At 40.1% G+C, this 13,434-nt stretch overlaps 1 protein-coding gene across 2 annotated transcripts; it reads right to left on the bottom strand.

The window, feature by feature from the left end:
- Window positions 1–305: 305 nt before the first annotated feature.
- Window positions 306–12,271, bottom strand: TXNL4A (thioredoxin like 4A). 2 transcript variants are annotated; one of them, XM_060244105.1, is made up of 4 exons: window positions 12,083–12,256; window positions 9,349–9,426; window positions 6,373–6,475; window positions 306–639 (listed from the first exon to the last, which is right to left on the bottom strand). In XM_060244105.1, exons 3-4 carry the CDS (start codon window positions 6,414–6,416, stop codon window positions 468–470), a joined length of 216 nt encoding a protein of 71 aa, XP_060100088.1. In that variant the 5' UTR covers window positions 6,417–6,475; window positions 9,349–9,426; window positions 12,083–12,256; the 3' UTR covers window positions 306–467. The 2 variants fall into 2 exon arrangements, with proteins under 2 accessions (XP_060100088.1, XP_060100087.1); XM_060244104.1 differs by lacking the exon at window positions 9,349–9,426 and having other exon boundaries at window positions 6,373–6,476; window positions 12,083–12,271.
- Window positions 12,272–13,434: the final 1,163 nt, after the last annotated feature.

The raw sequence follows: 13,434 nt of genomic DNA on the forward strand, positions 1-13,434 counted from the left end.
AATAGCCATGTGGAAGGACACATTTCACACACACACACACAGTTTGTTTCTAACTTTTAGGATCTTTCTATAAACCTGGTTGTCATCACAGGTTTGTGGAAAGATCTCATTTTTCTTTAGTACATGGATTTACATATCCACAAATGAGGCCACATTAACTAGGAATATTGAGGATTTTTTAAAAAAATTCTATTCATACATGCTATTGGCATGTTATTTATGTCTCAGCTCACCACAGTTCATGTTATCTACAGTGAATAAAATTACCTGTAATGTTCTGGGAGGAAAAATGAGATATAAAACCCTTTACATGTAAAAGTGTGAACATGATAGTTTATTTCTGAAATAAAACAGCTAACGGCATCACTTGTGCCATAAAAATATTTGTTCAAATATATTCACAATGAAAAGATTTAAACACACAACGACATTATATACAAACATTGATTCTATAAAAATCTAAAGCATTAATATCTATATTTGGTTGAGTAGTCTTTGGGTGATACGACGAGACCTCTACCTTTACGAGCACCTCTATAAACAGTTTCTATGATGTCGATCATCTCTTGCTTGTCTTCCATTGCCCAGTTAATTTTGTTGTTGTTGCCTGTCCCTAAATCAATCATTATGTGTTTGTTTCTTTAAGAAAAGAAAAAAGGAGAAATACATCAGTGCATGTTCTACTTCTTTATGAAGTTAAGTATTTTATGTAACTAGTATCTGTGTCCATGTCCCTCTCCACTTATCACCACTGTACACCACTGAGCATTATAAAGCTTCAGTTTAAAGTTTAAGCCAAAATTATAACCTTGGGGGTTTATTTTAATATTCTGGTTTCAAATTTTGAACATCATCGCAAAGATACAGCTACTAATAATTCATATATCATACAGAAAACTGTTCTAATATTTTGGGTGAGTGGGCTAAAGGTGAAAGTGATTGATTGATTGATTGAGAGTAATTGTTGATGATTGCTTAGGAGTGGTCTGCTCCACCCTCTTTGCATTTTAAGCTGCGCCTTGCCAAAGGCTGAGCACATCTCAGAGAGGCCTGAGAGGAACAGAACAGAGCAGAGCAGCTCTGATAAGCTGAGACAGCTGGAGAAGTTGCTAAGAATTTCTGCATTTTGAAAGACTTCATTCTGAGGCTTGGGTGACTGCTGAAAAGGCTGAGTTGTGATAGCTGGGGAACTGCTGTACGTTTGGGTGAGTGGGCTAAAGGTGAAAGTGATTGATTGATTGATTGAGAGTAATTGTTGATGATTGCTTAGGAGTGGTCTGCTCCACCCTCTTTGCATTTTAAGCTGCGCCTTGCCAAAGGCGCGAGCCTTTGGCGCGAGCCGAAGGGCGAGAGCTAAAGGGCTCTTTGCCTGGGGGCTTCCTAAGGACCAGGAACCCAGATCCCTGATTTCCTTGTTCTCCCAATAAGGTAAGTTGACCTTCCAGAAGGGGAGCCACGTAAACAACAGCATTTAAAGAGGACTGTATATTTAATATATATATCATGAAGGTAGAATGCCAGCAGGGGGGTGGGGGCTTTCCAGTGTTTTGCACTGAGTGTCACATGTATGACTATCTGCCCACAGGACAGAAGTCTTGGGTGTGTGCTCGATGCAAGGAGCTCCTGGTCCTCAGGGAACGAGTTCGTACCCTTGAGGCCGAGGTGACTGCCCTGGAGAAGCAGAGACGGTCAGTTAGGCAATTGGGGAAGACTCTTGGGGGCGTATTAGATGAGCCCCACTCTGAATGTGGCAGCCCCGTTGCTGCCAGAGAGCGTGAGGGTCTAGAGGGAACAGGGCACCTTGCTGAGGATAAGGGGAATGCGCCCTCAGAAGGGACCTCTTCTTCGGTTGGTGAGCGGGTATCCTTTCGCGCCAAGGAACCATCCCTGGGCAGGGGGAGAGGGGGGGTCTTGGTAGTTGGTGATTCGATCCTTAGGCAAGTAGACAGCTGGGTGGCGAAACCGCGTATTGACCGTATGGTGACTTGCCTGCCTGGTGCGAAGGTAGCGGACATTACGCGTGTAGTAGATAGGCTGATAGACAGTGCTGGGGAGGAGCCTGTGGTCATGGTGCATGTTGGCACCAACGATGTGGGGAAATGCAGTCGTGAGGTCCTGGAGGAGAAATTTAGGCTGCTAGGTGGGAGACTTAAGGCCAGGACCTCCAAGGTGGCCTTCTCGGAAGTGCTACCTGTTCCACGTGCAGGGCAGGAGAGACAGGCGCAAATTAGAAGTCTCAATGTGTGGATGAGACGATGGTGTAAGGAGGAAGGGTTTAAGTTTGTTAGGCACTGGGATGCTTTCTGGAACAAGCCGGAGCTGTACAAAAGAGACGGTCTCCACTTGTCTCCGGATGGAACCAGGCTGCTGGCGCTTAAAATCAAAAAGGTGGCAGAGCAGTTTTTAAACTAAATCTTGGGGGAAAGCCGACAGGAGATGGAATGTCTCTGGTTCGGGAGGACTCGTCTCAAAGAGATGAAGGGTTGGCTTCTATTTTTCTACCGAGTAACGGATCAGAGTTGTCCACTGTGATGGTGACAAACAGTATGGACTGTCTGCTAGAGTCTCGAGGCGGCAGGAGAGAGGTGGCGGGCCTAGCTTGCTTGGGAAATTATAAATGTTTGTATGCAAATGCTAGAAGTGTCCGAAGTAAAATTGGTGAATTGGAATGTTTAGTGTTGGGAGAAAACATAGACATTGTGGGAATTTCAGAAACTTGGTGGAATGAGGAGAATCAGTGGGACACGGTGATTCCTGGATATAAGTTATATCGGAAGGATAGGGAGGGAAGGGTTGGAGGTGGGGTGGCTCTGTACGTCAGAGAGGATATACGGTCCAGTAAGACTGAGGTCAGAGAATTAGATTCCCTTTTAGAAATGCTTTGGGTTGAAATAGAGGGCCCAAAAGGAAATTTAACTATGGGAGTTTGTTATCGCCCACCAAATCAAAAGAGAGAGGACGATTATAATATGATGGAGGGATTAAAGATAGCGGCTACACGTAAAAACTGTGTCGTAATAGGTGATTTTAACTACCCGCAGATTGATTGGGTCAATATGTGTTCTGGTCGAGAGAAAGAGATTGAGTTTCTTGATGCTCTCAATGACTGTGCTATGGAGCAGATGGTCTCAGAACCTACCAGGGGTGGGGTGATCCTGGATCTGGTCCTAAGTAATGCCCAAGACTTGGTGAGAGACGTAAAAGTGATTGCGCCGCTTGGGAACAGTGACCATAATGTTATTGATTTCACCATTTGTATAAATAGGGAGTTGCCCAAAAAGACCGCCACAACCACATTTAACTTTAAAAGGGGTAAATTCTCTGAGATGAGGAGGCATGTGAGGAGGAAACTGAAAGGAAAGGTAAATACGGTCAAAACCCTTGGGGAAGCTTGGAGACTATTTAAAACTATAATCCTAGAAGCTCAGATAAAATACATACCACAAGTTAGGAAAGGCACAAACAGGTATAAGAAGAGGCCAGCATGGTTAACAAACAAAGTAATGGAAGCTGTAAAAGGTAAGAAGGACTCCTTTAAGCAGTGGAAAACCAGTCCAAGTGAGATTAATGAAAGGGAACACAGGCAGTGGCAAATCAAATGCAAGACTGTGATCAGGCAGGCAAAAAGGGACTATGAGGAGCATATTGCAAAAAACATAAAGACCAACAATAAAAATTTCTTCAAATATATTAGAAGTAGGAAACCAGCCAGGGAAGCAGTGGGGCCCTTGGATGACCATGGGGTAAAAGGATTACTGAAGGAGGATGGGGAAATGGCTGAGAAGCTGAATGCATTTTTTGCCTCCGTCTTCACCGTGGAAGACGGAGAAGTGTTTGCCCGCCCCAGAACCACTAATATTGGAAGGGGTGTTGAAAGACCTGAGTCAGATTGAGGTGACAAAAGAGGAGGTCCTACAACTAATAGACAAATTAAAAACTAATAAGTCACCGGGTCCGGATGGCATACATCCGAGAGTTCTGAAAGAACTCAAAGTTGAACTTGTGGATCTTCTAACAAAAATCTGTAATCTTTCATTGAAATCTGCCTCCGTTCCTGAGGACTGGAAGGTAGCAAATTTCACCCCCATCTTTAAAAAGGGTTCCAGAGGAGATCCGGGAAATTACAGGCCAGTCAGTCTGACTTCAATACCGGGAAAGTTGGTAGAAACCATTATCAAGGACAGAATGAGTAGGCACATTGATGAACACGGGTTATTGAGGAAGACTCAGCATGGGTTCTGCAAGGGAAGATCTTGCCTCACTAACCTGTTACATTTCTTTGAGGGGGTGAACAAACATGTGGACAAAGGAGACCCGATAGATGTTGTTTACCTTGACTTCCAGAAAGCTTTTGATAAAGTTCCTCATCAAAGGCTCCTTAGAAAGCTTGAGAGTCATGGAGTAAAAGGACAGGTCCTCTTGTGGATCAAAAACTGGCTGAGTAATAGGAAGCAGAGAGTGAGTATAAATGGGCAGTCTTCGCAGTGGAGGACGGTAAGCAGTGGGGTGCCGCAGGGCTCGGTACTGGGTCCCATCCTCTTTAACTTGTTCATAAATGATTTAGAGTTGGGAGTGAGCAGTGAAGTGGCCAAATTTGCGGATGACACTAAATTGTTCAGGGTGGTGAGAACCAAAGAGGATTGTGAGGAACTCCAAAGGGATCTGTTGAGGCTGGGTGAGTGGGCGTCAACGTGGCAGATGCGGTTCAATGTGGCCAAGTGCAAAGTAATGCATATTGGGGCCAAGAATCCCAGCTACAAATACAAGTTGATGGGGTGTGAACTGGCAGAGACAGACCAAGAGAGAGATCTTGGGGTCATGGTAGATAATTCACTGAAAATGTCAAGACAGTGTGCGTTTGCAATAAAAAAGGCCAACGCCATGCTGGGAATTATTAGGAAGGGAATTGAAAACAAATCAGCCAGTATCATAATGCCTCTGTATAAATCGATGGTGCGGTCTCATTTGGAGTACTGTGTGCAGTTCTGGTCGCCGCACCTCAAAAAGGATATTATAGCATTGGAGAAAGTTCAGAAAAGGGCAACTAAAATGATTAAAGGGCTGGAACACCTTCCCTATGAAGAAAGGTTGAAACGCTTAGGGCTCTTTAGCTTGGAGAAACGTCGACTGAGGGGTGACATGATAGAAGTTTACAAGATAATGCATGGGATGGAGAAAGTAGAGAAAGAAGTACTTTTCTCCCTTTCTCACAATACAAGAACTCGTGGGCATTCGATGAAATTGCTGAGCAGACAGGTTAAAACGGATAAAAGGAAGTACTTCTTCACCCAAAGGGTGATTAACATGTAGAATTCACTGCCACAGGAGGTGGTGGCGTCCACAAGCATAGCCACCTTCAAGAAGGGGTTAGATAAAAATATGGAGCAGAGGTCCATCAGTGGCTATTAGCCACAGTGTGTGTGTGTATGTATATATATATATATATATATTTGGCCGCTGTGTGACACAGAATGTTGGACTGGATGGGCCATTGGCCTGATCTAACATGGCTTCTCTTATGTTCTTATGTTCTTATTTGTCCATATAATTCCACACCCAAATACAAAAATAACTAGCAAATACTGCCATTTCAAATTTCTTACGCATAACATTTAATCTGAAAAGTCTAAAGCCTGAATAAAGCTTTGGAAAAAAAGGCAATAATATGCATGTATTTATTTCTGACATGGCAATTTTGATAGCTTTCCAACCCATTCTAGGAGCTATAGCTCCAAGGCAGTGGCTCCTAACACCATATTCTTTGCATGAAGAGACAGTCCAATCCCAGGACCACTGTATTAACTCTGGTTGCTGCCCAGAAACAGCTGTACTTAACAAAAGACTTTACATTCAGGGAGAGGAATGATTCCTCCTAAAATCTCCTGTATAGCATCTTTTATGACTATTTTTGGCCCGCAGGACAAAAAAAGCAGACACAAAAGTGAAAGCAAGAGAACAGCTAGAGGTACACTGGTAAGGCACTGCCAACTAGTTTTGCCTCCTACAACAACTTCAGCTGTAACACTGCTGCAGCTTAAGCCAGCTGACTGGATCCAGTTGCCCAACTCCTGTAGTTCAACTCAGTGGACTCATTGATTTTCCTCACTAAAAACAAGGCTTTTCAGAAAAGCCATCAACTCCTGAACTAGTGATGCAAGTTGTTTGTAATATCACAAATGGCCCAGAGGGTTACTCTTTGTTTTAAGGACTGCAGCTTCTTAACAGAATGGCTGGCATGAGTAAAGAATCCAATTCTGATTACAGTCAAATCCTGTATAGTACAATAATAGAAATGTTATTGTGTAATAATGTTTGCACAGCTTATCAATGGAGAACATATATGTTATAGTGAAGTGTAGGAATAAAATATACCTGAAGAAAAACATGACCGTACAGGGATCATAAAGTTCATACATCTTGTTGAAATCTGGTACTTCTGTGATATCCACAAGATAAATAACAGCAAAATTTTTCACCTATTGAGAAAAATATTTAGACCAGTGTATTGAAACTAAGCATTCATGGTCAAGCATTGTAAGCTTACAAAGACATATGAACACAGCATTTAATTTAAAAAAAGAGAGAAGTGATACGTTAACACAGGATCCATTTTCTAGACCATGACATCTAAAATGAAATTTTATCCAATATCCATTTCTATATCTCCCAGTGGTCATCAGAATTTAATTTTCAACCCTGTGCAACTCTTTTTAAGTAGTCCCAAGATAGCACAGTGTTACCAAATTAGACCCCCCCCATGTTGACATCATGCTGAGCCACCCTTGCTAAATGCTTGAGACTAGACAGCTAGATTTCTTCAGTAACCTGTTGGAGGCACGTGCAACCAATTAGGTAAGCCATCTGCTCATCCCTTACATTGCCCTTTTCTGCATGATGCTACAGCTTTGCACAATTCTGCAACAGCAAATATTTCTACTAGAGATAGCCTGTTCTGCTGAGCAAGCAGTGTCTTGCACTGACCTATATCTACAGTGCAACAGATCATATTACAACTGCAAAGCTCAGTGCAATCTTGGGACATAATTTCTCAAGAACACACTATACTGTAAAAGAACATGTTACTACTAAGTGATTATTCATGCATATATGAAGATGGGGAAGAAAAGCAAGATGTATTGTTAAGTTTATAGGTACAATTAACTTCCAATATTCCAATTTCAAAAGTTCACTCTTAATGTAGCATTCACAGAATGTAAACATTTCTTAGAAAATACGTTGCAAAACATGTTTTATTAGCTTGACTAATTGCTCTAGATATAAAGGTCCAAACAAACATTACAGGGCCTGACAAATCCCAGGGACCCAGAAACTTTATTTTGGTGCTAATATTTTTAGAAGTCATTTATTTTAAGTGCCTCTTAGTGATTCTCAGTAGAAGTACAAAACTCATTTAGGTGAGGGATAGAGATTAGCTTTTTGTTGTGATGACAACCAGTATTACCCCAATTTATTTCTACACTACAACACTTTTGTTATAGCTTTTTTTAAAAAGACAGAGTTTATAACTAGGTTTTGTGGTAGCAATAAACTGTTATTAAAATATTTAAAAGCCTGAAAAAGAAGTCTAGCTCCTAAGTTTTTGAGGTGGCTTATAAAGCCGAAGGAAATTTGTCAAGGCCTGCACTCAAATATACCCTAAGTCGATCAAATTATATGCATTTTATAAGTATTTGCTTTGAATGTGCAGTCCATGAAATACCATCTATAGGTCTTCACAAGGATTCTGAAGATCTACTAAAATATCTACTCTTGTGTTACTATTACCATTATTGAAATGGTAGTGTATCATAACAGCGTATCATAAGAGGTAATGTACCAAGTGGTGGTGGGAGAGAACAGTTTCCCCATTTTAAATAACTAATCTGCATTTTGACAATGGACATCTAAAAATACCAAGATTCCTGACTATACCAGCTTTTAGGATCATCCTCACATCTAAGAAATCAAAAACTGTTTTTTTTTTTTAAATGAAGAGTCAAAGGAGAGATAGATACGTAACTCAAAGGAATTTCTAATGCAGGAAATATTAAAACAAGTCAGGGACCCACAAGGATTTGTGGGGGGCATCTCATTTTTCTCTCTCTCACTACATCTTTATTCCCTTTTCTGAAAGCTCCCATAGTCTTTCCCCTTTTCCTGCTTCCTTCTTGTCCTTTCCTCCCAGCAGTCTTTATCTCCCCCTTCAGCTTTCCTTCCCCTGGCAGCCTCTCCTCAGGAGAACTATGACCCAGTTGAATGATGTCAGCTGAAATGGGCCTATTTGCGTTGTGGGGGACCTTCAAATGGCATCTCACTTTGCCGTGCATTCCCTCCCTACACTATTTCCCCTTTATCCATCCCAGCATCTCTCAAATCCTCACCTTTCCTTCCTTCCCTCTCTCCTTCACACCCACCAATCTACCTTTTATCTGTACCGCATCTTATGTTCTTCATTTATAGCCTGCCTTTCTCCACAGTGAAGACCTAGTGCAGCTGACATTATTCTCATCTCCTCTATTTTATCCTCACAACAGTGTAGGGTAGGTTAGGCTGAGAGTGTGTAACTGGCCTGAGGTCATCCAGTAATTTTCCACAGCAGAAAATGGATTTGAGGTCCCAATATGAAACACTAACTACTACACCTCACTGTCTTTTGTCGGGTGGCTGCTGCTGAACAGTAGTAAACAGCCAAGCCTGAGTAAGTCATGCAGTTCAAGAAGTATCAAGTTGCCTGATGGCAGCTAGCCCCAATGAGTACTCCCTCAAAAGCCAAAACAGCACCAGAGAGGGCCCTGCTCCCCCAGATCTTTTACTGACAAAAGTCAAACAGACACCAAACCTGGAAAGCTGGCCAAACTGTTGCGGTTGCCTAGCAACAGCCACTGAAGGCATCTTTTTATTAAAGCTACAGGTACCCTACATTTTTCAGGTTTGTTGGAAGACCCACCTTATCTACCACTCCAGCCTCTGGATTTAAGTACCCTCAGATGGGGCCATATTTTGCTGATAGAATACATGAATGTAAGTGAATCAGTGCAACATGAAAACACACCATAGCTTCCCTTTAGATGCACATATTGGCAAATATTTCTTGGTGAACTGAACAAAATGTCAAGCTTGCTTCAAATTTTGTTGCCTTTACAGCTCAGGATGCCAATACTGTATCAGAGAAAAAACACCACTTACAGTAGAGGAAAGAGCTGCAATTTTTATTGGCTAAAATATTACCAGTATGGAAACTGGCGACTTTAATGTTTCAGGTCTATTGTGTTTTCCAACTAGCATGACAACAGATCTGTATGACTTTCTACTATGAATACATGGTACAATGGGAACTGTTTACTCACTCTTTATATGGCAGCGAAATCCCAACTGGACTCGTAAGCAAGAGGATGACGAACGATCACCCTCTTTAATCTGCTATTTCTGCAGAGGGAGATGTTTAAATAGAAAGTTATATTGCTCTTTTTCCCCTCATTATGTGCCAATATGTCTGCCAACTACCTACAACAGAATTTCCAAGAACACTCTGTCCTTTAACTGGCAAGAAAATAGTACAAAAGCAATGTTTACGGATTTTCCCCACATCTTAAACAAAGTGATAACCTCTTTTGAAGTGCCAGAATACTTAATAGCTATTAGATTTCAACTGTATTTACCCCAATGTATTTAAAGTTTAACTAATCACATTCTCTCGTATAGCTCAAAAAGGCAACATTTCAGATTAACACATGCTTTCTAAAGAGATGGGCCTTGTTACAGTTATCCAGCAGCCAGATTTTCAAACCAGATTCACCACAGCAAGCATCTCTCACTTATACTTAAATATCTAACTGGCTTTCAATTTGTTTTCAGGCGTAATTTGAAGCACTAGTTTTGAAAATCTAAATTGTCTAGGACCAGAGTAATCTTAAGGATTACCTCCTATATTAATATTAATGGCCTGGCTTTAGAGATGTTCAGAAATGCCCTTTTTAGGTTGCCCTCACTATTGGAAGTAAAACGGGTAGCTACCAAAGACCAGGCCTTTTCTCTGTATGTATGCTAGTTACAGAATTCTTTCCTGTGTTATGTTATAATGGTGCCCTTTTTATTGTCCTTTGGACAGTAGGAGATAACTATCCCATTTGACAAGCTTTTCATAGTTAGTGGCAGGCAGCTGCCTGTTTAATTATTATATTTAATTTCACCACTGCTTTGATGTAATATAGTTGGCTCATTTACATCTTGGAATGTATTTTTTTGTTTTCTGATACTTTGTGGTAATAAAAATAGACAGTTTTAGCCACTTTTTAATTTGTCAGTTGATTGTTTTGTTTCATGGATTTTATAAAATATTCTGATGTTACTAACAGGTTACTTAAAAACTCAGTAAAATACTCCCCAGGTGAAACTGCCCCGCATAGAAAGTCATTTCCCCTCTCCCCGCACTGTAATCATGTTTTCCCCCAATGTTGAGTCCTGTGGGCCAGTGGACCCTCCAAAACATAATGGAGGTTGAAGTGGGAGGGCTGCTGTGAGAAAAGGGAATGAGTGAAAATGCCTGTCCCCCTCTTCACATGCAGAAATGGAATGGAGCCTTGAGATGTGGCCCCTCTCTGCATTTTATTTGTGCTGTGGCTTTACTGATACCAAGTAATGGGCAGGCAATACATCCTTCACTTAATGACAGTACCTAACACTACAGTCTTTCCCTGGTTATATTACCATGACTCTCTGATCTGAACCTAGCCACTGAACAGATAATGAAAGTCACTTGCATACTATCGAATCTCAGCATTACTAAATTGATCCACACTGTACTATCTTCCCATTTATTATTTAATACAGATTCCAAACTAGGCACAAGACTTCAACTTTAATATATCAGCTACTTTGAAAATAATGCCATGCCTTTCTTCACTGACCATACTAGTATTATACCTGCAAATGAATCCTCTCTTTTCATTTCAGTGGTTTTCAAACTGTGTTCCAAGAGTTCCAAATATATCAGAAGACCCTCAAGGAGAAGATCAATTCCTTGCTGGTCTTCTGACCGTAATAAACTTGATTGATTGAAGATCAATTCATAAAATGTGTCCAGACCATTCTGCAGCAATGCAGGGCTGCCACAGTATCCAAGGAAAGGACTCTCAGCAGTTAAGGTATTACGGAAAGTTAGAAAACCACTAGTCTACAAAAAATTCAGAGAAAACAAAAAGGGGTCACTAAAAGCAACAATAACTACACAAGCTCAAAAGCCATAAATCAGACACCAATATGATATGGAGGGCATAACAATGAATTTCGCCTTATTTTACTTACTTTCTAGTATAATCCTCTACTAGTAAATCCACTTTTATCTATTAGGGAAGCTTGTAAGCTCTGTTCTAGCTAGAACAGATATTGATTCTGGCATATTCGTGTGCATGCAAACAAAAGCTTACACCCAGAATAAAACTTCAGTCATCTTGAAGGTGCCACTGGACAAACTTTATTCTGTTGCTTCAGAGCAACACAGCTACCCACCTGAACAAGTTAGAAGAGTGCTCGATCAGAAAATGGATGCATTGTGTCAGCAGAATTAGTCAACAACAATTTGTTTTATTGTATTTCAGCTCAATGTATAAAGGTTAATTTAAATCATAGTTACTAACAAAATCTACAAACTTTAAATTTTTTCCCCAATGTTTTCAGATTAGCTTTTCTGGCTTCTGCTGTATTAAAAGCCTATGTAAATGATTAAATCCCATGCTTTGGATACATAAGAGCAATATATTATTTTTTCATTCAGAACACGTATAATTTACACATACCACAGCAGTTAATGGCCATATAAGTTGTAACTGAATTGCCTTATGTTTCTGGGAGTCCTTGAGGTATAAAGAAAGTATCTTGTGCCTGAAATGTTGTCCAATTCTTACCTCAAAAATATTCTAAGTAAAAATTTCTTGCATACATCACAATAGAATCTTCTTATGCATGTAAACAGAATAACTAACAAGTGAAACCTACCTTCATGTTTGTGTGCTGGGTTTGTGTGCCGTTGTATTTTATTCAAACAACATTTTAAAAGTTTATCAATATTAGTAGAACAATGTACCTTTTCAGCAATACTATACAAAACTTCATCCATTTTCATACAAGTAGGATCCCAGTCATGCCCAAAGCGAATCACCACCACACGGTCTTCTTCTGAAAGAATGGCCTGATCTACTTGCCAGCCATTGTGTAAATGAGGAAGCATATAAGACATTTTCAAAACTTATTCAAGACCTGTAAAAGGATAGAACATGCATATTCATAATCTGGATAATTCTTAACAAAAATCAAGGAAAGAATTCATTCAATTTGTATTTTATTTCATATAAATAACTACATCTTGCTTGTACATCTTGTCAGGCAAGAAGCTTTATGAACTTAGAATTGTTTGTTGTGGGTAATGTTAGCATAATATCTGTGCATTAAATACCTATTAATAAATATAATCAAATATATACTCCTTTTCTTGACTAGTACTGTTTATTTTTTTAAACCCAAACCCATTTCCTGTTTATCCCCTGACAAGCTCAGGAACCCCTTTGTCTGCTGCTTGTCCTAAAGACCAGGCCAGACTTTCCTAGAGTTCATATTTCAAATCACTTTGGGATACTGGAGAGTTTACCACCCCAAAACTCTTTTATCGCTTATATCTGCACCCCAACCATCATTTCATTTCCTATTTTCAATCCCCAATATAGAGCAATCACTTCACCTACAGTTGACACAAACTGAAAGAGTAACTATACAGATGAATGATCCAGGTGGGCAGCCATGTTGGTCTGAAGCAATATGACAACGTAGGAATCCAGTGGCACCTTTAAGACCAACGAAGTTTTATTCAAAGTGTAAGCTTTTATGTTTTTATGCACTTTTAGCAGGCACCTGAAAGGAAAACCTATCCCCATTCTAGTCTTGGTTTATGCGTGCCACACCTTTCTTTTATCATCACTACATCCATAAATCACATGTCAAGGGTTATTAATACTATTTATGAAGAAAAACCGTTTACTCTTTCAGAATATTAATACAATTTATTGTGACTAAAGTTTCATCACAAAAATAAAGATTTGTTTTTAGTTGCTACAAGACACTTTGTAATTTCTGCTATGGCAGATTGCTTCACTTCTCAGATTCATGTACAAAGACAATACTACTTATGCCATGCTATTACAAAACCTTCAGAAATAAGGATGAAGAACAGTAGAAACATAGATGATTTAAGAAAGACTACACTGTGTGACATGTACGGCTGTATCTAGGCATCACATCAAGTGGACATTAAGCCCATATGTGCTCACATCTAGCTTGTTGTCTGGTGAGATGCCTGTGTCTGGTTCACACAGGCATCTCACTTCTTCCTCCTCCCTTTTGACAGGAAACATAATAAAGGAACAACATTTTTAAACTTAACCC

Source organism: Heteronotia binoei, chromosome 7 (genome assembly GCF_032191835.1).
Source record: "Heteronotia binoei isolate CCM8104 ecotype False Entrance Well chromosome 7, APGP_CSIRO_Hbin_v1, whole genome shotgun sequence".
Taxonomy (NCBI): Eukaryota; Metazoa; Chordata; class Lepidosauria; order Squamata; family Gekkonidae; genus Heteronotia; species Heteronotia binoei.